Source organism: Coregonus clupeaformis, chromosome 12, assembly GCF_020615455.1.
Source record: "Coregonus clupeaformis isolate EN_2021a chromosome 12, ASM2061545v1, whole genome shotgun sequence".
Lineage (NCBI taxonomy): Eukaryota > Metazoa > Chordata > Actinopteri > Salmoniformes > Salmonidae > Coregonus > Coregonus clupeaformis.
Genome location: NC_059203.1, coordinates 12,825,417 through 12,852,804, shown reverse-complemented (window position 1 = coordinate 12,852,804; position 27,388 = coordinate 12,825,417). Strand labels below are relative to the sequence as shown.

General features: G+C 42.2%; 1 protein-coding gene across 2 annotated transcripts; it reads right to left on the bottom strand.

Moving 5' to 3' along the window:
• Window positions 1-16,410: 16,410 nt before the first annotated feature.
• Window positions 16,411-21,393, bottom strand: LOC121578549 (28S ribosomal protein S16, mitochondrial). 2 transcript variants are annotated; one of them, XM_041892915.2, is made up of 3 exons: window positions 21,259-21,393; window positions 19,679-19,945; window positions 16,411-16,700 (listed from the first exon to the last, which is right to left on the bottom strand). In XM_041892915.2, the coding sequence occupies exons 1-3, from the start codon at window positions 21,305-21,307 to the stop codon at window positions 16,579-16,581; spliced, it is 438 nt and encodes a 145-aa protein (XP_041748849.2). In that variant the 5' UTR covers window positions 21,308-21,393; the 3' UTR covers window positions 16,411-16,578. The 2 variants fall into 2 exon arrangements, with proteins under 2 accessions (XP_041748849.2, XP_041748850.1); XM_041892916.2 differs by lacking the exon at window positions 21,259-21,393 and adding an exon at window positions 20,688-20,834.
• Between the last annotated feature and the right edge of the window lie 5,995 nt (window positions 21,394-27,388).

Here is a 27,388-nt window from a genome sequence, read left to right as displayed (position 1 = left end):
AGTCAACTTCAAAGCAATCCCAAAAACAAAGCCTCTAACCCTTCAATACTCCAATTCCCATAACCCCTTGCTCTATAACCCCTAATTATCATATACCCCTAATTATCATTTACAGAAGAATGTCAGTCTTTGATTCCCAACACATCTGTAATCAAACCCCAGTGATACACAGAGCTTCCAAAATGCAATTTTTAATGAAATAGTATTTGCCAAGCCTATGTAAAATTGTCATAACATCACATATCTTGTAACAGTCTCAAAACCTTTTTTTTTTACTTGATCCTCGGCCGTGTCACGTGATCACTTCCTGTATCTCCTCGCTCCCCCTCTCTCCTGTCTCTCATGACAAGGGACAAAGACACAGAAACAGCTTTTAGTAGTTAATGCCATCACTGAGTTATTTCAACCATATTCAATATTCCTTCGTTCACCCATTATTCACTCTAAGACTAAAATCAGAACTAAATAGATCGCTCAAAAACATTTTTATTTAATTTTACTCGTCTTTTAATTATTTAATTCAATTCATTATACTTCGCCAACATATATTTAATTTATAAATTCAATAGGTTACAAAACAAGTTTCATCTTTAACCAATCGCAGTTTAAACTAGAATAATCGTGCTAAAATCTATCTTCTCTTTGTCCGTGTGTTTCTCTGTCTGCCCCTGCAGCTCCCAAATGGGACCTATGACCTCAACCAACCATTTTGTTTTGTAGGCTGAGCACAACCGCATGTCGTAGTTTTAGTGCCGTAAACCAAAACGTGTCCTAATCTCGTGTCATAAACTCCCCCTTTCTGTAGTGTAGTGTCGCAAAATCACGCATGCGCACAGCCATTCAAAAATCCCTTTTCACCGTGGAAGGAAGATTTTCTACTCCCTCCCCCTTATAGTCAAACAACATTTAACAGCGCTCACAAAACATATAACCTGACTTAAACACAGAGACAAATTTAAGAGACTTTAATCCATCGCAATGGAGTCTCTAAGGATACATTAGCATGTAGCACACAACACAATTAGCATTAACATTAGCCTTAGCCTCTAGCTAACTGCGGCCTACTACACAACCAAACATATCCTGCACTGCCCTATTTCCTTTTAAACATATTTATCCTACCGTTTTTGCTACCGGGACTAATGAGCATTACACCGAGAAATTAGACCCAATCAAACATCCCGTCGGACGAAAGTCAAATCATAATCACAATCAGATAAACCTCATGAATCCGAGCTCTCTTTAAAAAAAGAAACCCACCGTCCACCCATTCTATCGTGTAAACGGATTTGTCGGCCCAACATCTAAAATGGCCCCCCCTGGAGGTCTTAAGTGGTACAGTGCTCTAAAGAATGCGCATATCTGCCTTAATCGTACACTTCAATACTTAAATCCTACCGTTTAATGCTCTAAAAACTCCCAATTATCTGCCGTTTCCAATGGAATAAATTTTAGCAGACTCTAGTCGACCGCAATAACGCCACCCGAGGCAAGGTCGGAATGGTACATCTCTCCAGTGTACACAAGTCGTATCCATTCTAACAAACTCCGAAGCGGTAAGAAACACTCACCCTTTTTTTGGCCATGCTTCAAAGCGAGTTAGCCTGGCGGTTGACTGAAACAAGGAAGAGACGCAAACCCAGCCCCACGTTGGGCGCCATTATGTCGTATCTGATGAATGGTGGCCATTATTGCTGTCAACAAAGAGTCCGTTATGCTGCATCGTGTTAGAGGCTTTTATTAAAATCACGAGGTTACAGCATAAGTTAACAGACCCGCGGAGTCCGGAGAACAGCATCTTAGATTGCCATGGCCGTTCTGCCTTCTCATCGTTTAACCCCTATTTATAAACAATGCAAAAAGATGGGTGGCTCCCTCTTCTGGCCAATCACCAGTCTCCCCTGGGGCGTCACCCTCCAAACGCTACATTTGAACTAAGATCATAAAACAACATTCTTTGTTCCTCCAAAACATTTAACAAAGGCATAATCTTCAGATACGATACTTGCCTATGGAGCAGTGAGGGAAACGGCACCTCCGTACCTTCAGGCTCTGATCAGTCCCTACACCCAGGCGAGGGCATTGCGTTCATCCACCTCTGGCCTGCTGGCTCCCCTTCCTCTGCGGAAGCATAGTTCCCGCTCAGCCCAGTCAAAGCTGTTCGCTGCTCTGGCACCCCAATGGTGGAACAAGCTCCCTCACGACGCCAGGACAGCGGAGTCACTCACCACCTTCCGGAGACATTTGAAACCCCACCTCTTTAAGGAACACCTGGGATAGGATAAAGTAATCCTTCTACCCCCCCCAAAAAAAAATATATATAATTGTAAAGTGGTTATCCCACTGGCTATAGGGTGAATGCACCAATTTGTAGTCGCTCTGGATAAGAGCGTCTACTAAATGACGTAAATGTGCCCTTGAGCAAGGCACTTAACCCTAATTGCTCCTGTAAGTCGCTCTGGATAAGAGCGTCTGCTAAATGACTAAAATGTAAATGTAAATGAGTACTATTCTCCGCTCATACAGGAGAAATAAAGGCCTAGTGCGCTAATTTGGTAGGGGTGGGGGATTTGCAACTCCATATTAGGAAGGTGTTCTTAATGTTTGGTATACTCAATGTATTTCTATGATATGTAGCTATACCCAGGGGCGTTATTTGAGTCTTGCATTGGAATTATATTGAATTCTGCTTATATCACGCCATACCATAATAAACATACACGTTTTTTTAAATGCTTTTGACCAAGAAGTGGGAGGTTCAATGGCACAAAATCTATCTGCGCGCTATCAGCACCATGGACAGCGCCCTACACACTAAAGCAAGATTTTGATCATTATGAGACAGCTAGATTGTTTCAATTTTACCTTTTCAAAAGAGTTGCAGCTTCCTTGATGCTCCCAAAATCTTCTTGTAAGATCCCCCTCAAATGCCAGTTGGATTAGTTGAGCTATCCTCGGGTGTAGCATGCTTCTTCTGTGTTGACTGAACACATTTGTCAAAGGGGAAAATGAGTTCTCGCATGTAGCTGTGGACGCCCCAAAAGTCTGTTCATGTTTCAGTGCAGTAAGCACGTTATTCGCGAGTATTCCAGCCACTCTCTTCCTATGAACCAGTTGCTATTAAATGAACGTTTTTGGACAGAAAACCTGTGGCTAGAGTAGGATTCTAGGCTAAACAGGGCTGGCTCTTCTGTTCCAAGATAATCAGGAACATCGCTGTCCTTCTCCTTTGTTTGGGTACTTTAGCGAAGCCAATTTCTGATATCCATCGTGGCAGATTAGCTGGTTCGAGCTAGCTAAATAGGCTAAGGCTAATAACACTAACTGATGGAGAGGAGTCTTCAATGGCCTATGCTACCAAAGGAGCGATGGGCCTAAGTAAGTAAATAAGTAAATCATGAATGTGTGTTAATTTATCATAATGGCTTATTCCCTTTCATTAATGTTATTTCTACAGTATTTTACCATTTTGTTATATCTTTTATATGTCATTTATTCCGTAAAAACACTGCACCTACACCATATATACAAAAGTATGTGGACACCCCTTCAAATTAGTGGATTCAGCTATTTCATCCACACCCTTTGCTGAAAAGTGTATCAAATCGAGCACACAGCCATGCAATCTCCATTGGCAATGCAACGGCCTTACTGAAGAGCTCAGTGACTTTCAACGTGGCACCTTCATAGGATGCCACCTTGCCAAAAAGTCAGTTCATCAAATTTCTGCCCTGCTAGAGCTGCCTCGGTCAACTGTAAGTGCTGTTATTGCTCAGTTGGTAGAGCATGGCGTTTGGATAGTTTGGAATCGAACCCACAAAAAAAAAAAAGTATGCACTCACTAACTGTAAGTCACTCTGGATAAGAGTGTCTGCTAAATGATTAAAGTGGAAACGTCTAGGCGCTACAACGGCTCAGCTACGAAGTGGTAGGCCACAGAACGGGCGGCAGGTAGCTTAGTGGTTAAGAGCATAGTGCCAGTAACCGAAAGGTCGCTGGTTCTAATCCCCGAGCCGACTAGGTGAAAAATCTGTCGATGTGCCCTTGAGCAAGGCACTTAACCCTAATTGCTCTGGATAAGAGCGTCTGCTAAATGACTAAAATGTAGAACGGGAACTGCTGAAGTGCGTAGCGCGTAAAAATCGTATGTCCTCGGTTGCAACACTCACTACCTAGTTCCAAACTGCCTCTGGAAGCAACGTCAGCACATTAACTTTTTGTCGGGAGCTTCATGAAATGGGTTTCCATGGCCAAGCAGCCTAAGATCACCATGCACAATGCCAAGCATCGGCTGGAGTGGTGTAAAGCTCGCTGCCATTGGACTCTGGAGCAGTGGAAACTCCTCGTTCTCTGGAGTGATGAATCAAGCTTCACCAGCTGGCAGTCCGATGGACTAATCTGGGTTTGGCAGATGCCCGGAGAACGCTACCTGCCCCAATGCATAGTGCCAACTGTAAAGTTTGGTGGAGGAGGAATAATGGTTGGGGCTGTTTTTCATGGTTCGAGCTAGCCCCCTTAGTTCCAGTGAAGGGAAATCTTAATGCTACAGCATTCAATTACATTCTAGATGATTCTGTGCTTTCAACTTTGTGGCAACAGTTTGGGGAAGGCCCTTTCCTGTTTCAGCATGACAATGCCGCTGTGCACAAAGCGAGGTCCATACAGAAATGATTTGTTGAGATCGGTGTGGAAGAACTTGACTGGCCTGCATAGAGCCCTGACCTCAACCCACATACTTTTGGTCATGTAGTGTATCTGGTGTACCTATCTGTGTTTGTTACAATAAAACATTTGTCTATATAAATGCTTTGTAAATTTGGCCTCAGTTTTAGGGGCAGTCCTCAAAGTTTTCGTTGTAATTATTAGTGTTCCCATTGTCGTTACATCTAGAATAATGTGAGCTTTGGATGGAACTGGTTGACCATACATTTGAAGTAGCTGTTACAGTCCTTGGGATTTTTTGGTTTGAATTTTGAGTCATCCTTTCTATTTGATGCAATTTAACTAATTTATATATTTTTTTTTACATTGTTTGCAAACTGATATGTGACACTTATTAATGCCAAAATAACATGCAAAACAGGCAACAACAAAACTGGTTATACGCTAACCCATCCACCCCGACCAACCACCCTTCTTTTGTAACCCTAACCTTCTGTCTTATGTAACCATACCAAACTTAACATATCATACTATGTTATGTCTAGTCTATGAGACCAGGCTGGTCCGACTGCTGAAGAACTCCGCCTAGAGGAACACTGCACAGATCTGCCATTTCATAATCTGTACACTTTGACACGTACATATTTATAGCCCTAATGTTTAGTTAATGAGTGGTCTAATATCTAGCTAATATTTATCTTATTCGGCTACACAACTCTAGCCTCTCTTCCAGCTATTCCCTTGCGCAATAGGCTAAATGCAAGTCTCTCTGCTATTCCTCTTCTTGTGAAATCCCAGGAAAAGCTACAAAAGCTATAGATTTATTTTTTTGCATTTTTTATACTAGGCCTAACAGGCTTTTCGTAAAGTGAAGCAGGCTTGCGCTTGCTAATTGCTGAATGTAAAATAGGCCTAGGCCAAATTAACTGCAGGTGAAAGTTGCGGAGAGAGATTGCATCACTGGGCAGTGATGATAACATTGTTGCACTGATGTAGCCTATTAAATGGTTGCACGGGACAGACAGTGATGAGCACAGTGAAAAAGAAGATCCAAACGAATTGACATTCATTAGAAAAATGGAAATCACTTGCAAACCACTTGAGCAACAAAGAGGCAAGCAATTACATTATTTAAAAGATGCGTTTGTTTTTCAATTTCTATATTTAATTTAAATACTAGTTTCTATATATTTCTTTTCAGTAGGCTACATCTAGCCTACATTGAAGTATTACTTGCAGTTGTCACTGACAATGAACACCCCTGGAAGCGCTGAATGGTCTGTTACAGCATCTTAGATCATGGCGCTTGCAACGCCAGGGTTGTGGGTTCGATTCCCACGAGGGACCAGTATGAAAATGTATGCACTCACTAACTGTAAGTCGCTCTGGATAAGAGCGTCTGCTAAATGACTAAAATGTTAAATGTTACCACCTTATTAATAGGCCTCCAGCGTGCAGTAGGATGCTTTGATCAGTTGATTGACAGGTGTAGGCTACTGTAAAAAGATAAACATTCCTCTAGTGTGGATACTCACCAACTTTTTATAGTTATGTATAATTTATTGTTATAGTTATTGTTCTCGGTGTGGACGGCCCAGCTTAAATTGGTAAGTGCCGCCCTCTAGTGGATAACATGAATATGGTATGAATACAGCAACCACAGGTTGATTTGATAGAAATCATGACTGCAACATTGACAGCCTACTAAAAAGGATTTTATATTCCCTGCCGTTTTAATTATAATTTTGGAGGGGGAGGGTTACCTGTTTTATTTCAAACGCTCGGGGAAGGCCAGGTAAAAATATATTTCCCCCGGGGGAGGGCCATCCATTTTCAATTCTGAGGTCATATTACCTCCAGGTATCCCTCAATATAAATAGCGTTCACTCCCTTTCGTCCATAAATACATTAATCTCCAAAGGTGAAGTCAAAGCAATGGCATTGACATTTGCCAAGAGTGTCATTGAAAAAACAGGGAGACCCATTACACTGACAGTCCTCTTCATTACACTGATGAGTTGTAGCTATTGTTGAGAATGTTGTAAGGATAAAATTTGAGGTTGAGCTGTGGGCTGATGTTGACTGACTGTCTCCCTGTGGCTGCACAATTGTGGTCATTGTAACGCTTTGAGTTGACAGTCTACTTTCTGTGGTCGACCCTGGAATCATTGTCATACAGTGAGGGAAAAAAGTATTTGATCCCCTGCTGATTTTGTACGTTTGCCCACTGACAAATAAATGATCAGTCTATATTTTTAATGGTAGGTTTATTTGAACAGTGAGAGACAGAATAACAACAAAAAAATCCAGAAAAACGCATGTCAAAAAATGTTATAAATTGATTTGCATTTTAATTAGGGAAATAAGTATTTGATCCCTCTGCAAAACATGACTTAGTACTTGGTGGCAAAACCCTTGTTGGCAATCACAGAGGTCAGACGTTTCTTGTAATTGGCCACCAGGTTTGCACACCTCTCAGGAGGGATTTTGTCCCACTCCTCTTTGCAGATCTTCTCCAAGTCATTAAGGTTTTGAGGCTGACGTTTGGCAACTCGAACCTTCAGCTCCCTCCACAGATTTTCTATGGAATTAAGGTCTGGAGACTGGCTAGGCCACTCCAGGACCTTAATGGGCTTCTTCTTGAGCCACTCCTTTGTTGCCTTGGCCGTGTGTTTTGGGTCATTGTCATGCTGGAATACCCATCCACGACCCATTTTCAATGCCCTGGCTGAGGGAAGGAGGTTCTCACCCAAGATTTGACGGTACATGGCCCCGTCCATCGTCCCTTTGATGCGGTGAAGTTGTCCTGTCCCCTTAACAGAAAAACACCCCCAAAGCATAATGTTTCCACCTCCATGTTTGACGGTGGGGATGGTGTTCTTGGGGTCATAGGCAGCATTCCTCCTCCTCCAAACACGGCGAGTTGAGTTGATGCCAAAGAGCTCCATTTTGGTCTCATCTGACCACAACACTTTCACCCAGTTCTCCTCTGAATCATTCAGATGTTCATTGGCAAACTTCAGACGGGCATGTATATGTGCTTTCTTGAGCAGGGGGACCTTGCGGGCGCTGCAGGATTTCAGTCCTTCACGGCCTAGTGTGTGACCAATTGTTTTCTTGGTGACTATGGTCCCAGCTGCCTTGAGATCATTGACAAGATCCTCCCATGTAGTTCTGGGCTGATTCCTCACCGTTCTCATGATCATTGCAACTCCACGAGGTGAGATCTTGCATGGAGCCCCAGGCCGAGGGAGATTGACAGTTCTTTTGTGTTTCTTCCATTTGCGAATAATCGCAAATTATTGAACTGTTGTCACCTTCTCACCAAGCTGCTTGGCGATGGTCTTGTAGCCCATTCCAGCCTTGTGTAGGTCTACAATCTTGTCCCTGACATCCTTGGAGAGCTCTTTGGTCTTGGCCATGGTGGAGCGTTTGGAATCTGATTGATTGATTACTTCTGTGGACAGGTGTCTTTTATACAGGTAACAAGCTGAGATTAGGAGCACTCCCTTTAAGAGTGTGCTCCTAATCTCAGCTTGTTACCTGTATAAAAGACACCTGGGAGCCAGAAATCTTTCTGATTGAGAGGGGGTCAAATACTTATTTCCCTCATTAAAATGCAAATCAATTTATAACATTTTTTTACATGCGTTTTTCTAGATTTTGTTGTTGTTATTGTCTCTCACTGTTCAAATAAACCTACCATTAAAATTATAGACTGATCATTTCTTTGTCAGTGGGCAAACATACAAAATCAGCAGGGGATCAAATACTTTTTTCCCTCACTGTAGGTGTGGTGAATTCTGTTGTTTGAGACTCCATTGAGGTAGGGATTGATGTGTTTTGGGGTTGAGTTACAGTTACATCTTGTCTTGTAATAACAGGTGAGGACGTTATGTCTGTGGTGGAGGACGTCAGTAGTCTTTGTAGAGTTTATAGTTGTGAATGGTTTGGAAAGACTCTCTTGTGCAGTTGAGACAACAGTTGTACTTTCTGTTGAAGGTTGGCTTGTGGAACCATGCTCTTAAGTAGTCGTCCCAGTTGAAGACATTTCCAAAGTTGATTGTGACATACCTGATGTTGTCAATATATTGGTGGTTGGACTGGTATGTTCAGTTGTTTGAGACTCCATTGAGGTAGGGATTGATGTACTTTGGGGTTGAGTTACAGTTATGTCTTGTCTTGTAATAACAGGTAAGGATGTTTTGTCTGTAGTGGAGGGGGACATCACTGATTCAGTCGTCTCTCAGGAGTTTGTAGTTGTGAATGGTGTGGAAAGATTATATTCTGTTGTTGAGACCACAGCTGTACTTTCCATTGACGGTTGGCTTGTGATACCATGTTCTTCAGTAGTCATCTGAATTGAATACATTTCCAAAGTGGATTGTGACATACCTGATTTTGAGAATATATTGGTGGTTAGACTGATGTGTTTAGTTGTATAAAACTCAGTTGAGTTAAGGATTGAAGTGCTTTGCGTTGGAATTTCAGTTATGATTTCCTGACCTCTGGTGGGGCCAAGTTCGTGGGTTGTTGAAGTTGAAGATGTTTCTTGGGTGTTCAATGAAACCTCTGATTGGTTCACTTTCGCTTGTAGGTGGCATTGTTGTGGACAAGAAGTGTGTGACTCCAGCAGATTTGGACTGTGTGATTTGGACTGTGTGATTTGGACTGTGTGATTTGGACTGTGTGATTTGGACTGTGTGATTTGGACTGTGTGATTTGGACTGTGTGATTTGGACTGTCCTTTCTGTTGTTTCTCCACTTACATCACTTAGGTCTTTTGAAGTGTGTTGAGGAATAGTGGTCTGCAACACTATGTGGAGGTGATAACGTTTGTGTTGGAAGTTGACATTGAGTTTTCTACATCAGAAGAGCAGTCATCAACAACACTTACAGTGTTCTTCATCTGTCCAGCTGTGGTTTATGGATTTGTTTCTGTGGAACTCTGCATTTTATTTGTAACTCCAGGTGAGGATGTTATGTCTGTAGTGGAGGGGGCTGTAACTGATTCAGTTGTCTTTGTAGAGTTTGTAGTTGTGAATGATGTGGAAAGATGATCTCCTGTGGTTGAGAACGCAGTTATACTTTCCTCTATTGGTTGGCTTGTTCTTTTGAACCCATCTTCAGTAGTTGTCTGCATGGAAGAATGGTCCACCGTGGATATTTCAGACTCCATTGTGATAGGAATTGATGTGCTTTGGGTTTGAGTTGGAGTTACATCTTTTCATGTAGTAACAGGTGAGGATGTGATGTCTATATAGAGGGGGACGTTTCCAATTCACTTGTCACTTCCGGTTCACTGGGGTTTTCCACGGATGTTACACTTTAGGTTGATTTGAGGTTTTGGGCAGATGGTCATCCACTACGTAGTGCTGTCAAGGGCTTCTTTCAATTGTTTTGAAAGGTTTATAGAACCTGATAATTCATTATCAGTAATTGTAAAATTGTTTGTAGACTGTTTTATTTTTGCCAGAATGTCCCATGATTCTTCCCAGTGGAATCTGAGTGAGCTTGTCACTTTGAATATTGATCTGGTTAAACATTGAAAGAAAACGTGCTTTCACTATTTCTCTATTGAATTTGTACATTTCCTACATGCCACTCTGCCTTATTTCAACATTCCTGAATATTCAAAAGGAATATTTTAACCTTGTGAATTCTAAATGAAAAATACAAATCTAATGCATAAAATATGAATATGTAATAAAGCAAACAGCTAATATTTCTAAGCACTTTGTGTATGGCTCAGTTGGTAGAGCATGGCGCTTGCACCGCAAGAGTTGTGGGTTCGATTCCTCGTGGCCACCCATTCGGGAAGTGTATGCAAGCATGACTGTAAGTCGCTTTGGATAAACGCGTCTGCTAAATGGCATATATTATAGCAATGTGTACCTACCAATGTAGCTAAATTCTCTGAGCAGCATACAGTATTTAGGGCAAAGTAACTCATGATAATGAATTATGAGCCTTTTGATAAAAATGTTGCATGTCTCTTTTCAGCATTACAGGTGGTAAGGAATTGTATGTGTAGTTGTCACTGCTCAGTAAGCATCATATTAACAATCTGTGTCATATTGATTTTGAGATAAAGTAATAATGTCACGGTCGTTGAGAGACGGGTCAGACCAAGGTGCAGCGTGGTATGCGAACATGTTTATTAAACTCAATAAACATAAACAAAACAAGAAACAACATAACGTGAAGTCCTCAGGCTATACAAATACAAGCCTACACACGGAACAAGATCCCACAACTAAGGTAGGCAACCAGGCTACTTAAGTATGATCCCCAATCAGAGACAACGAGCGACAGCTGTCTCTGATTGGGAATCACACCCGGCCAAACATAGAAACACCACATCTAGATCCTAAACATAGGAATCCTAACATAGATCCTCACGCCCTGACCAAACCAACCAGAGACAACAGGCCTCTCAAGGCCAGGGCGTGACAGTACCCCCCCCCCCAAAGGTGCGTACTCTGGCCGCACCAACCTGACTCAATAGGGGAGGGTCCGGGTGGGCTTTCAGCCTCGGAGGCGGATCCTGCTCCGGGCGTGATGACCTCTTCCTCTCTGCCTCCCCGTTGCGCCCCTGGTCTGGTCTGGACCTTGGTGCGATGCTTCCCCTCTCCTTCCTCCCACGATGCACCAAGCCCTGTCTGGACCCTGGTGTGGGAGGCCCCGACCCTGGAGAGGGGCTGACTTCTGGGTCTGAAGTGGAGTCGCTGACCGGAGCTGAACTGGACCCCGGTGGAGCTGACTGCTCTGGCTCCGGAGTGGAAACGCTGACCGGAGCTGGACCTGGCATCGGTGGAGCGGACTGCTCTGACTCCGGAGTGGAACCACTGACTGGAGCTGGACTGGGCACCAGTGGAGCGGACTGCCCTGGCTCCGGAGTAGAACCGCTGACCGGAGCTGGACTTGGCACCGGTGGAGCGGACTGCTTTGGCACCGGAGTGGAACCGCTGACCGTTGCTGGACCAGGCACCGGTGGAACAGGCTGGGCCGGACTGGGGACACGCACCACTGGTCTGGTGCGAGGAGCAGGAACGGGCCGGGCCGGACTGGAGACACGCACCACAGGTCTGGTGCGAGGAGCTGGAACGGGCCGGACCGGACTGGGGACACGCACCACAGGTCTGGTGCGAGGAGCAGGAACGGGCCGGGCCGGACTGGGAACACACACCACTAACCTGGTGCGGGGAGCAGGTACGGGGCGTACCGGGCTGGCGACACGCACCACTGGTTTGGTGCGAGGAGCAGGTACGGGCCGTACCGGACTGGATACACGCACCACTGGCTTGGTGCGAGGAGCAGGCACGAGGCGTACCGGACTGGGAACCGGCGCTGTAGGTCTACGGCTGTACCAGTCCTTTACTCTCCGCGCCCAATCCTCCTCCAGTGAGGACTCCTCCGGGAGCCCCCACGAGTTAGCGAACAGAAACTCTTCGTCGTCGTCATCCTCCGACTCCTCAGTATAAAACTGTTCCCATTCCTGTTCCGATGGTCGTAGGGACTCAAACTGGAACCCCACCGGGTGCAGTGGTCGGGGCTCTTTTCTCTCGATCCCCGACCACCCCTTTAGCCCCCCCCCAAAAAAATTTGGGGGGCTGCTTCTCGGGCTTTCTCCGTGACCGATTCCTTTTGGGTCGCCGTTTCTCCTCTCCTGCCTGGGCTTCCTCCTTCGCCCAGGGTCCTCTACCGGCCAATATATCCTCCCAATTCCAAAATGACTTCCCCACCTGTGTCAAGGTTGTCTGCTGCTCCTGGGCACGCTGCTTGGTCCGTTTTTGGTGGGATCTTCTGTCACGGTCGTTGAGAGACGGGTCAGACCAAGGTGCAGCGTGGTATGCAAACATGTTTATTAAACTCAATAGACATAAACAAAACAAGAAACAACGTAACGTGAAGTCCTCAGGCTATACAAATACAAGCCTACACACGGAACAAGATCCCACAACTAAGGTAGGCAACCAGGCTACTTAAGTATGATCCCCAATCAGAGACAACGAGCGACAGCTGTCTCTGATTGGGAATCACACCCGGCCAAACATAGAAACACCACATCTAGATCCTAAACATAGGAATCCTAACATAGATCCTCACGCCCTGACCAAACCAACCAGAGACAACAGGCCTCTCAAGGCCAGGGCGTGACAAATAACATAACTATTAAATGAATGCATGATGATGTGAAATAATCTAATAAATTAAGATAGTCGCAAACTCTATATATAAACTCCCAGTAATTTATTGGGTAAACCACCAACGTTTCGGCATCACTGTGCCTTCTTTAGGGTAATGTCATGAATGCTTGAACCAGGTTATGTAGACAAACAGTGTGTCATAATTATTAGCATGATGAAAATTAATTGAGTGAAACTGATAAAAGACAATAGTTTACAGCATTGAATATATTAGGCTATTGTTATCATATGGCAACATAATTAGATATTGTACATAATAGGCTTTTTATAGCTTAAAGTTTAATCGCCATTAGTCAGCACCTCTACACAAAATGTCTCTGGGTGTGCGCCAGCTCATGCTTTTTATTAGTGAAAGAATCTAATAAAACAGTCTTTAATCTGACAAAGGATAAACATGCCACCTCTGGCAGTTACTGGCAGTAGCTACAGAGAATCTGCAGTCATGGGTCAGTAATATTCTTTCCATATTTTCATGCATGTTGATGCTAATATTTAATGTTTTCAATGTTTAAGTTACTATACTTTTCATCTCCAAGTTAGCATTGTCAATGTCAATCTTTTGTTTAATAAGTTATTGCTTCAGTTAAGGAATTTACCTATTGTGACAAATATAGTTATCATAATGGTAAGGATTATGGATGCCAGTCTTTTCCCCTCTGTGTCTCAGGATGCCCCACATATTTCCTATATTGTAATAGTCTCTCAGTCCAGAGATATTTAGAAAATGTCATCCACAGTCCAGTTAATTGTTTGAAGCCTGAGTAGTTCTGAAGTAAAACCTTTAAAAAGTTTGTATTATTTGAGTATAAATAATACACCAAATTATTATGCCAACTGGATTACCATATAATTACCAACAAAAGTCCCAATTGTGTGCCTTTGGAGCAAGGAATAGATAAAGCCTAATTTAGGCCTACATAACCAAAACAATCACTTTGATAGTAGCGCGATAATGTTGATGGGAAATCTGAATTTATTTGTCTTGTTCCACCTGAAACAACTTAAAAGTGTTCAAGCAATCTGAAGTAAATGTCACAAGTAAAGTGCACCTGTATTGCAGTGCCAGGTGGTTAGGGAACTATATTGTCACGTATCAGTATTTAAATAAGTTTGTTAGATCAAAATAAATATAATCTGGCTATATGACTATGTAACCACAAAAGTGAGACTATTGAAGCTGTTGGGTCTATTGAATTACCTTGCATGTAATACAGCATGTGGGTATGCTATTAATTCTATGTAGGCCTAAACATAATTATTATATTCTGAAACTACTGGTGGATAAATTATTCAATTAATTATTATTTCTTCCCCATCCTCTCCATATGTTAAAATGTCACCCTGCTTATGGTACTCAGTTATGCCAACTGCATTTTCACAATGGTGAAGTGGACTGCAGTTCAAATGTTGGTAATGTAATATTTACCCTAAATCCATCAATCAGAGATGTCTCAAGTTTTGAGGGAGCGTGCAATTGGCATGCTGACTGCAGGAATGTCCACCAGAGCTGTTGCCAGATAATTTAATGTTCATTCATAAGCCGCCTCCAATGTCATTTTAGAGAATTTGGCAGCACTTCCAACCTGCCTCACAACCGCAGACCACGTGTAACCACACCAACCCAGGACCTCCACATCCGGCTTCTTCACCTGCGGGATCGTCTGAGACCAGCCACCCAGACAGCTGACGAAACTGTGGATTTGCACAACCAAAGAACTTCTGCACAAACTGTCAGAAACCATCTCAGGGAAGCTAATCTGCGTGCTCTGCGTCCTCACCAGGGTCATAACCGACTTCAGTGGGCAGATGCTCACCTTCGATGACCACTGGCATGCTGGAGAAGGGTGCTCTTCACGGATTCATCCCAGTTTCAACTGTACCGGGCAGATGGCAGACAGTGTGTATGGCTTTGTGTGGGAGAGCGGTTTGCTGCAGTCAACGTTGTGAACAGAGTGCACCATGGTGGCGGTGGGGTTATGGTATGGGCAACGAACACAATTGCATTTTATCTATGTCAATTTGAATGCACAGAGATACGATGACGAGATCCAGAGACCTGAGGCCCATTGTTGTGCCATTCATCTGCCGCCATCACGTTTTAGCATGATAATGCACAGCCCCATGTCACAAGGATCTGTACACAATTCCTGGAAGCTGAAAATGTCCCAGTTCTTCCATGGCCTGCATACTCACCAGACAAGTCACCCATTGAGCATGTTTGGGATGTTCTGGATTGACGTGTACGACAGTGTGTTCCAGTTCCCGCCAATATCCAGCAACTTCGCACAGCCATTGATGGAGTGGGACAACATTCCACAAGCCACAATCAACAGCCCGATCAACTCAATGCAAAGGAGATGTGTCGCACTGCATGAGGCAAATGGTGGTCACACCAGATACTGACTGGATTTCTGATCCACCACCCCTACTTTTTAAAAATGTTTTAAGGTATCTGTGACCAACAGATGAATATCTCTATTCCCAGTCATGTGAAATCCATAGATAAGGGCCTAATGCATTTATTTCAATTGACTGATTTCCTTTTAAATGAACTGTAACTCTGTAAAATCTTTGAAATTGTTGCATGTTGGGTTTATATTTTTGTTCAGTGTAATTTGTTTTTTTTTAAATCTAAAAACATATTTTGACTTTGTCATTATGGGGTATTGTGTGTAGATAGGTGAGAAGAAAATCAATTTTGAATTCAGACTAACACAAAATGTTGAATAAGTCAAGGGGTATGAATACTTTCTGAAGGCACTGTATGTCATTACTCTCCTATGTTTGACGGACTGAAATATTGCGTCCAACATCCAACAGGGTCACACTTTAAATAAAGTACAACTTATATAGCATGCATAAAGGTTTCATATGCACTACAAATGCATCACAAATAATCTACAAGCGTATGTCATGCACTATAAATGGTGTATAAACATACACAATGAGTTGTGACATTTGGCAATTCACCCTACAGTGTGAATGGTTATGACACCCTTTATACATAATTTATAGAGTATGACATACGCTTAGATGATGTGTGAAGCATTTATGTAGTGCTAATGAAGTCTTTATGTATGCCATATGAAGCCTACATAAGTTGTTCTTCGTTTAAAATGGGACCTCACAAAGTTAAATGATTGTCCCACAGGGGCCTCTACGCAAAATGCTTCCACATTAGTTTTATATTGGCAGCATGTCAGTAGTGGAATTTCTGTAACCACAGCTCACAGGGTTAAGCCCAATTGTAAACCAACTTAAACAAATTGTTCATTGCATTTATCAGCATTTGATAAGCGACTGAGCTAATTCAAGATACTTCCTGAAAATCGTATTAAAAGCCTTAATTGAGCTATTTGGCATTTAGCCAATGTTAATCTTAAAAACGTATGATTTGGAAACATTGATAGTATCCCAAACACAATGCTAATTTATAACTTTAATTGACCACAAAAAAACAGTTAATCAAACAAATGTCTTTGCTATTGAGATGTGAATACGCAGCCCTTATCATAATGGTGAAATAAAAAAACACAAATAGCAGGAAAAGCACTGTTTATGAATATTCATAGTTCACATAGAACAAAGGCTTTCACTGGAAACAGTCAACCTTTTGGGAGGGGAATGGCATTTATGGCTGTCCTTCGTGTACAGTTTCCACATCCTGCTATGCTCGACAGTCCCACATGTTCCAGCACTGCAGCGCTCATAGTTCCTGCTGCTTAACTCCATCCTCTGGAGCTGCTTCCTCTGCTAGTTCTGCCAGGGCCCTGCGACGCTCTGTCTCTGTCACCGTCATGGGATGCAGGGGGAAGAACCCAGCCAGTCCTACAGGATCAGAGATGGGAGGGATGACAGTAACTTAGACCACATAGATTCCCAGGTAGCATTGAGACTTTAGTGGAAGTATTGATTACATTTAAAAGTATACTACACTGAACAAAAATATAAAAACACAACATGTAAAGTGTTGGTCCCATGTTTCACGAGCTGAAATAAAAGTTTTGCTTAACAGCATCATCATCATCATCATTACACTGGTGCACCTTGTGCTGGGGACAATAAAAGGCCACTCTATAATGTGCAGTTTTGTCACACAATACAATGCCACAGATGTCTCAAGTTGAGGGAGCGTGCAATTGGCATGCTGACTGCAGGAGTGTCCACCAGAGCTGTTGCCAGAGAATTGAATGTTAATTTCCCTACTATAAGCCGCCTCCAACTTCGTTTTAGAGAATTTGGCAGTACATCCAACCGGCCTCACAACCGCAGACCACTTGTATAGCGTCGTGTGGGTGAGTGGTTTACTGATGTCAACGTTGTGAACAGTGCCCCATGGTGGCGGTGGGGTTATGATATGGGCAGGCACAAGCTACGGACAACAAAGACAATTGCATTTAACGATGGCAATTTGAATGCACAGAGATACCTTGACGAGATCCTGAGGCCCATTGTCATGCCATTCATTCGCCACCATTACCTCATATTTCCCAGTCATGTGAAATCCATAGATTTGGGCCTAATGAATGTATTTAAATTGACTGATTTCCTTACATGAACTGTAACTCAGTAAAATCTTAGAAATTGTTGCACGTGTACGCTGAGCATGTGCTGACCAACTGGCAAGTGTCTTCACTGACATTTTCAACATGTCCCCGACTGAGTCTGTAATACCAACATGTTTCAAGCAGACCACCATAGTCCCTGTGTCCAAGGACACTAAGATAACCTGCCTAAATGACTACCGACCCATGGCACTCATATCTGTAGCCATGAAGTGCTTTGAAAGGCTGGTCATGGCTCACATCAACACCATTATCCCAGAAACCCTAGACCCACTCCAATTTGCATACCGCCCCAACAGATCCACAGATAATGCAATCTCTATTGCACTCCACACTGCCCTTTCCCACCTGGACAAGAGGAACACCTACGCGAGAATGCTATTCATTTGACTACAACTCAGCGTTCAACACCATAGTGCCCTCAAAGCTCATCACTAAGCTAAGGATCCTGGGACTAAACACCTCCCTCTGCAACTGGATCCTGGACTTCCTGACGGGCCACCCCCAGGTGGTAAGGGTAGGTAACAACACATCCACCACGCTCATCCTCAACACGGGGGCCCCTCAGTGGTGCATGCTCAGTCCACTCCTGTACTCCCTGTTCACCCATGACTGCATGGCCAGGCACGACTCCAACACCATCATTATGTTTGCCGACGACACAACAGTGGTAGGCCTGATCACCGACAACGATGAGACAGCCTATAGGGAGGTCAGAGACCTGGCCGTGTGGTGCCAGGATAACAACCTCTCCCAAGACAAAGGAGATGATTGTGGACTACAGGAAAAAAAAGAGGACTGAGCACGCCCCCATTCTCATCGACGGGGTTGTAGTGGAACAGGTTGAGAGCTTCAAGTTCCTTGGTGTCCACATCACCAACAAACTATCATGGTCCAAACACACCAAGACAGTCGTGAAGAGGGCACGACAAAGCCTATTCCCCCTCAGGAGACTGAAAAGATTTGGCATGGGTCCTCAGATCCTCATAAAGTTCTACAGCTGCACCATCAAGGCTTAAGCCCAATTGTAAACCAAATTAAACAAATCGTCCCTTTCTTTTATCAGCATTTGATAAGCGACTGAGCTAATACAAGAGACTTCCTGAAAATCGTATTAAAAGCCTTTATTGAGCTATTTGGCATTTAGCCAATGTTAATCTTAAAAACGTATGATTTGGAAACATTGAAAGTATCCCAAACACAATGCTAATTTATAACTTTAATTGACCACAAAAAAACAGTTAATCAAACAAATGTCTTTGCTATTGAGATATGAATACGCAGCCCTTATCATAATGGTGAAATAAAAAAAAGTAGGAAAAGCACTGCTTATGAATATTCATAGTTCACATAGAACAAAGGCTTTCACTGGAAACAGTCAACCTTTTGGGAGGGCATTTATGGCTGTCCTTCGTGTAGTTTCCACATCGAGAGCATCCTGACTGGTTGCATCACCGCCTGGTATGGCAACTGCTCGGCCTCCAACCGCAAGGCACTACAGAGGGTAGTGCGTACGGCCCAGTACATCACTGGGGCCAAGCTTCCTGCCATCCAGGACCTCTATACCAGGCGGTGTCAGAAGAAGGCCTTAAAAATTGTCAAAGACTCCAGCCACCCTAGTCATAGACTGTTCTCTCTGCTACCGCACGGCAAGCGGTACTGGAGCGCCAAGTCTAGGTCCAAAAGACTTCTCAACAGCTTCTACCCCCAAGCCATAAGACTCCTGAACAGCTAATCATGGCTACCCGGACTATTTGCACTGCCCCCCCACCCCACCCCATCCCCATCCCCCTCTTTTACACTGCTGCTACTCCGTTTATTATTTATGCAGTCACTTTAACTCTACCCACATGTACATATTACCTCAATTACCTCGACTAGCCGGTGCCCCCGCACATTGACTCTGTACCGGTACCCCCCTGTATTTAGCCTCCCTACTGTTATTTTATTTTACTGCTGCTCTTTAGTTATTTGCTTTTATTTTTTTTACTTAACACTTTTTTCTTTAAAAAGCTGCATTGATGGTTAAGGGCTTGTAAGTAAGCATTCCACTGTAATGTCTACACCTGTTGTATTCGGTGCATGTTGCAAATAAAAATTGATTTGATGTTGCGTTTATATTTTTGTTCAGTATAGTTAGTTTATGAACCTGTGAGTCAGTGTCTTTTCCATGATGTAGGTCTTACACTGGTCATTTCAATAAACCTGTAAAGTGTGTGTTGTCATGGTGAGGGAACACACCTAGAAGTTTGGCCACAGGCTTCGTTGGATGTGCACCACAGCCCATCCAGTACTTGATCCTGTCGGAGTTGATGCTGACCAGTTTCTCATTGTAGATGTTTGGCAGGGGGTCATAAGAGCCTAGCTGTTCTATGTATTTACTGTCTCGTGCTCGCTTGTTGTAAGCTGCCACAATGCGGTAGAAAGGTCTGTTAGACTGTTTGTGGCCAGCCATTGCCAATCTGATGACAATGTGTCCTCCATGGTACGTCTTCAGTAGGAAGGATGCTGTAAGGATAATACAACAAAATCAGCATTGTATTGTTTCGTTAAAGGTGAAATGCATATGCAATTAAATTGGCTGATGTTTTCATTCAAAGAGTAAGCAATTAGTTGGGACCAGAGTTCGGGTGGTGTGTTTTGTCAGGTAAATAGCTAGGTCAAAGGTTATCAGGTGATCCGCCAGGTAAATTAGGGATTCACACTGTTTTTACTGCAAAACACACCACAACCGCTCCAATAACACTATGCTATCTATCTGCAAAATACTTGAATCTGGATCGCCACCCGCCACAACGGTAATTTAACATGGTGGAGCTCTATTTTAACATAATCTGCAATAGTCTTTAAAAAAAATTATGCACTCACTAACTGTAAGTCGCTCTGGATAAGAGCGTCTGCTAAATTACTAAAATGTCAAATGGAAATGGAAACACCACGCATCCAACAGTATTTCATGTCTGGACAATAACAAATTAGCAAGTGGCCATTCCATACTACAAATAACACTCAATTTCTAGCTATTGTGTAGCTATCTGTTGTGAATTTCATGAAATAAGCATTACTTATCAGAAACATAATTGATATAACTATTAACTAGCTATAGCTAGCTAGACACCACAATCATGGAGTAACGTTACTGTACTTAGCTAACGTTACAGACATTTCGGCCTTGCTAATAAGCGTACCCCAACGTGCTAGTTGGCCCATGTTGACAGCGTTAGTTAAATATCAACCTTATCATACTTACATAGATGGACCATGTTTAGGCAAAAGAGGTCAAACAAATACGTTAAAGATCGAAAACGTTTTCAACATTACAGAAAAGAGCACTTCTAATGTGACATTCGTAAGGGTGCAGCCATTTTTAAACAGGAAGTGATATTCTCCTTCGTGTAGTTTCTTTGTCACAAGACGCTGTGTATTGCTGCCTTTCGCAGGTCGGAGTGCGGATAGCACATTTTGGTCACCAGAACATTTTGGTCACCAGAAAAAAGGGAAAGGGGGAATAGGAAAAACTTAAATTGCACCACCATCTAACCCTACCCTTATAGATAGGTTGGTTGTTTAGCAACCAAACCTACGCAAGCAAAGCAGACAGGTTGGCTTAGATTGTTGACAACATGTAAGCTATTGTTCGTCTCCAATGTTTATTGAAAACATAAAAAACATTTGCACAATGAGTACTTGTTGTCTCTCAAATACATAATTACAGTTGTTGGTTAGCAAGCTAGCGAATTTGAGCCATATTAGTTAGCACTGACATGAAATCAGTCAAAACAAGACATGGTATCAAGAACTAGATGAAATGAGCCACTTACGATTCCTCACATGGCAGTTTCTTGTAATTGTTGCTAGCAAACTGGCCATCCAGAATCACAACAACAGACTCACTTCTGTCACATGGAAGCGCACACATCGTTTTCGTGATGTTGTCAGCTAACCCATCTAGCAATACATATGCGGCGTTCAAGTGCAAGTTGGAACTAGGAAACCTTAAAGTTTATGAATTGCTCATAATACCAACCAATCCTAGCGGTCAAACAGGGAAATAGTTCCAATCATTTTTCCACCATTAATTTTTTCCATAGGGGATTTTAGAAACACTTAAAATAAGGGCTGTGTTTCGTGTAGGCTTACGCTGGCGTGATGTTTTGATAACTATTAAATATTTAACGGACAAGGTGACTCTTATCAATATTGTAGCAACCCGCACAGACAGCTGTGTGTTATGCTGTTCTTTGGTTGTGTTGTACTTACCAGTACCCAGTGTTCGTGGGGTCCACATGCCAGTCAACCTGGGCATCAAGGCAAAGATACGAATCTCTGGATTAACTATCTAATGTTAGCTAAATGTAGTTATCATGGTTATGAAAACGTCACGCCAGGTTAAGCCTACACAAAACACAGCCCTTATTTTAAGTGTTTCTAAAATCCACTACGGGAAAAACGAATGGAACCATTTTTCTTTTTGACCGCTAGGTTTTATGGGTATTATAACACCTCCACTGTGGGGCTCTATACACGTGCTGTGTTCAACCAGTTAGCAAGTCGTACATTTCCGAGTTTCCTAGTTCCGACTAGCGCATGAACGCGGCAACCATCCCCCAAAACCCACCACCCCATTTGAAGTGTTCCTTAAAGCGTTTCCTTTAATTTTCATAACTGTCCACCAGATGGCGCCAGTGGACTGTATTGCACTGTCAGAGCTCCTAAGTGGAATGATCATCTCCAACAAAAGAGGACACTTTTCCATGTAAGTTGTTGTACACTTTAGCAACACTTGTGATTGTTTGAATAGACAGCCATACAGTCACACACATCTAATAATGAATGAAAAATAATCATCATGGCCCACGATGTGTATCAAAATCAATACATAATATTGATTGAAATGTTTATATTGACTATCTAATTGAGATGACATGTTCAGGTATTTTTAAGACATTAATTTGGTATTTGGTACTCATTAGCTGCTGCAAAAGCATCATCTACTCTTCATGGGGAACACATGAAACATGACACAATAAATAGTACAGAACATTATTAGTCAAGGACTGAAATACATCCATGTAAAACGTCACACATAGCATACATATCAGTATATACACACAATATCAAGGTCTAATACATAGTACAGTGCAAATTACAATACAATATATATAAAATGGCTGTGCACAGTCCCCTTTGTGCAGCAAGGTGTTCTTTTATCTGTTTTTTAAACTGGTTTTATTGCTAGCTTGAGTTACCTGGGGTGGCAGAGTTCCATGTAGTCATGGCTCTATTTAATACTGTGCGTTTCCGAGCCTCTGTTCTGGACCTGGGGACTGTGAAGAGAACTTGTATTTCTTGTGTGATACCGATGAGTGTCTGTGAACTGTGTGCCAACTGCATGAACAGACAGTTCAGTACCTTCAACATATCAATACCTCGCACAAAGACCAATAGTGATGCAGTCATTCTCTCCTCAACTTTAAGCTTGCAGATCAATCTGATCAGTCAGGCTAAGTTTCAATTGTCTGTTTTCTATAGTGGATGATAAGTAGGGCTACTATGACTGAAAATACATACATTCATTGAATTGTAGTAGGCTGTCAGGTCTGACTAAATGAAAGATAGTAGTCTGTATAATGTATATGCTACAGTATTTATGTTTTTATATTTATGTTTACCTGTGTAAAGGAAAGACATGTGGAAATACAGTATTTGTAATGGATTACAGTTATAACATATATATAAAATATATTAAAAAAGGTTCTTAATGCCTCTGATATGGTTTTCAGTTAAAAGTCAGACCAATGTGGTCCTCTCCTTACTCTAGATATCTTTAGATGATGACATAAGTTTTGCTCTCACTCCAGCCACTGCAACTGCAGAGTAGAAACATTGATTTCCTGAGAGTGACCCATGAATAGAGGGGTCAGTGCTTTGCATGATGTACACCGGGTGCACTGATATTTGTTCCCTTTGGGAGCTCCACTCCCTCGCTGTTGGAACATGGTGATTTCACACTCCTGTTGTGGAGAGATGCTGTTCCTGTGTGTGTGACAAACACATGGTTTTCTCTGAGGAGGGGTCAGACTCTGATAGCCCTTTGTCTATGAATGAACACATAGTTATATTTGATAACAGATAGCGCATATGTTCTCACAGCACATAAGTCCATAACACAGAACAGTGACTCCTGTACTGTTACATGTTCCCTTATTACTGTGAGCCCTATCTGCAGGAACTTGACAGCAAACTGTTTTGCATATGTCAACAAGTTTATCATTTTCTCATCCTTAATACACAATTTATACAAAAAAGACAGAGAGATCTACATGCATTATCATTTTTTTTTATCTACATGTATCATCATTACACAGTACAAAATTACAAAACCACCCATTGTCGTCCATTGAATTAGCTTTTGTAATGTATATCTTTGTGGAATAGATTATTCTGTATTTAGTTGTAATGTAATTCATGTCTCCATTTTATTGTACATTTCCATCATATTAATATAATTAATTAATATAATAACCTAGTGACTGGATAGGACATGTTATAGTTTGGTTATTTATTGTATGATACACGACCACACATGCATAATGATTTGAATATTATTCAATAACTGTCTACTCCTAAAGCACATATCCCAAAATGATGCAGGTTAGATCATTTGGTTAACCAGTTAATTTGCAATCCAACAGGCCCAGTCATGTGGAGTTGTAGACTGCCCAGGGCAAAAACGTCATTATTACGCTGACCACTTTTCTGTGCAAAATCGGAAAATGAATAGACACTTTACACAGCTAGACAGCAAGCAAAATGCATCTTACATGGTGATTCTGTAGTGCATGATTAACTGAACACTGACATTGAGTCCAGTGGTAGCTGATACTCTCGTGAGGACCCCATGCTCTTTGGGACACCAAGAGGAGTTGTTCCTGCTGTAATCGTCTGTGACAGTTCAGTTAGAGATGCTCAGATGACCAGATAATGTACCAGGGAAGAGGCAGAAGGGACCACTTTAAGACATGGCCTTAAATAAAATGAATTCATATATTGTGATTGAAGTTGGCCACCTTCAGAAATTATGATTATGTTTAAAAAGCTAATAATGGCTGCAAATAACACATAAATGCACATAACTGATATACTCCATAAGCCTTAAAGGTCCCCTCCGGTGGATTGGACCAGATACTGGGCTTGATGAAAAGACATGAGTCAATGGGCTCTCAGAAAGATTTAACAGCCCATGCCCACTCAGAAAACAGAGAGGTGGGTGAGATGAACTGACTCTGTGTAGGACCAGTAAGCCAGTTTCACACATTCAATGGGAAAACATTTTAACCAGCATTTCTGTGCCAAATGTTCATTTTATCAAGCAGATTATTGAGGAGAGGGGAGGCCAAGGAGGCCAGATGAAGCTTCACAGACTCTCCCATGACACCCATCCCTAACATAATAACCAAAGCATGCCTCTTACCCATTCTCAATTAGATTATCTGTTCTGCTAACATTTGTGTTTCACATCTTGACAGAAACCTCCATATTGTCTTCAATGTGATTTGCAAGACATTTTAGAGTTTGCGATATGATCAGGTTTCCTCCATGTGTGCCCTACTGGAACTTGAACTGAAACAGTAAAGCAAATCCTGTTTTAGGGAAAAGGACATAAATAGATACTTATTCTTTTGGAACATAGTCAAATGTGTGAGGTTCCATATTTTCCTAACTTTACTTGAGAAGTATTCAGATCCCAATCCACATGTTGTCTCTATAGATGGACCAGACCTGCAGTTTAAATTAGTCATTAAAAATAATCCCATGTCATCACCGAAAAGCTTCCCAGCCTTGTAGAACGTGTACAGTTTTGAACACGTTTAATCATTAACTACCCACATAAAGAAATGTCTGACCATCTCCTCAGTCCACTGTGAGGTCTTGAGTCTGACTTAGTCTCTGCCTGCTGTTTTAACAGACAGAGGGACATTTTGTCTCTCACATGTTGGGGATCAAATTCTGTCTTTTCCCACAGAATGATCTCTCAGATGGATTCAGTGAGACTAATTATGGCAGCATGCAAAATGGAGGCTGTTACTTTCATCTTCATTAAACAACGGACTTGCTTTCTTCCTTTGGCTTTTTCAAGAGAGGCTTCCTTAACTGATTAAGAGCAAAACACGACTAGTCTATCACATGCTGCTAGGAGTTGAAGAGTTTTGTTGTTGCTAAATGGATGCATTCGTCTCTAAAACAAACAGCATCAATATCTTTGTTAGACAATTCCTAAATGGCCATGGTCAAATGGCCTTCTGTTGTCTTCTGGTGTACGTGCACACAACCTTGAGACAAATATTTTTGAAACATACTTTATTACAATGGCTTGAAAAGGACTGACAACGTTTTAAAGCATTGGCCGAACAGAAACAGGATTTATCCTGGAGGTGAATGGGAGCTCCATTGGTTTGTGAAGGCTATGAAGAACATGCAAGTGTTTTTGAATGGTCCCTTTAGTTTTACTCCGAGATGTATTGTTCCTTCAGTCTGAGATGTTCCTGTAGTCTGGAGTGATGCAGACAGTAACTGGTTAGTAGCTGGTCAGGATAGTCACAGCTTGTTAAAGGGAAGATGTTTGGGGACACACAGTCCACTCACTGTGACTTCTCCTTAGGGGTCAGGGGTCATGACCTGCTCACCATCCCAGGAGCTACTGATGTCTGCTGCACGGGCTGATGCTTGCGGAGCCAGGCTGGTTGGTTGGGTGAGAGGACAAGAGGATTTGGCATGCACTTCAGACCGTGATGCCACAGCATGGGGTTCTATCACATGTTGTACACACACGTCACACTTCGCACACACACTACACACACACACACACACACACACACACACACACACACACACACAAGCACACGCACTCATGTGAATATGGGGCACAACTCCTCAAGTCTATTTGTTAAACCGTACAATTTACAGTGTGGTACATAGAGTACATCATTTTGGTTTATAGTTTGTTGCTTGTTTATGACTTTTGTTTCTTACTGGAGCTCTGATGCTTCTCAGGTATTGACAGTGTGGACAAGTAGTCTACTTCACCACTACAGGAGGTTACACACTGTTGCGAGGGGAAAGAGGAGTTTGATTTGATTTTCAGATTATACATATGAATTAGCTAGTACAAAAAACATTCAGGATCTCTTGTATTAATATTCAAAGGGATTTTGTAGAATTTATCAGACATCAACCAAGACACATTCATCAAATACGTTTTAGGATTTCCACTTATATTAGTCACAGAAATATTGTTTGAAATATTCATGCTCACATGCTCTCGAAATGAAATATCATGCTCACTCTGATCTTCACTTTGCGTTTTAAAAGTAATATAACTTTTATAAACTAACTCTTACTTAGCAATTATAAATAATTGATGGCCTCTTCATAGAAAATGAGATGGGGAAAATGGAATAAAACGTATATACAATATAGTCACACGGTCTAGGTCAAGAGTCCAGGATGTGTTTGCAATCATAAAAAGACAGCGTTTACTCACATACAAACTTGCGTTACTAGGTAATATCTGCTCAATGTTTGATTCCCCAATAAATTATCTTTAATTAGGCTTTCAGTGATACAACAAACAAAACGTTTTGACCGACATGGTCCTCCTCTGGTCAGGTTTGTGTCATCTGAGGGCCCTGACAGACAAATCAACAGGGTTGTTATCTGAGTGACTCTGCATGCGTTCCTCCTACTCAACAAACAGCAGGAACAGTCATGACTTGTTTTACACCATCTACTATTATCTTGTGTGATGCAAATCATCAAAGACTTGGATGTATGCAATTGAACACAGAGGCTATAGTATAATACCTTGCTATACAGATCATGATTTTATTTATCCTTTATTTAAGTAGGCAAGTCAGTTAAGAACACATTCTTATTTACAATGACGGCCTA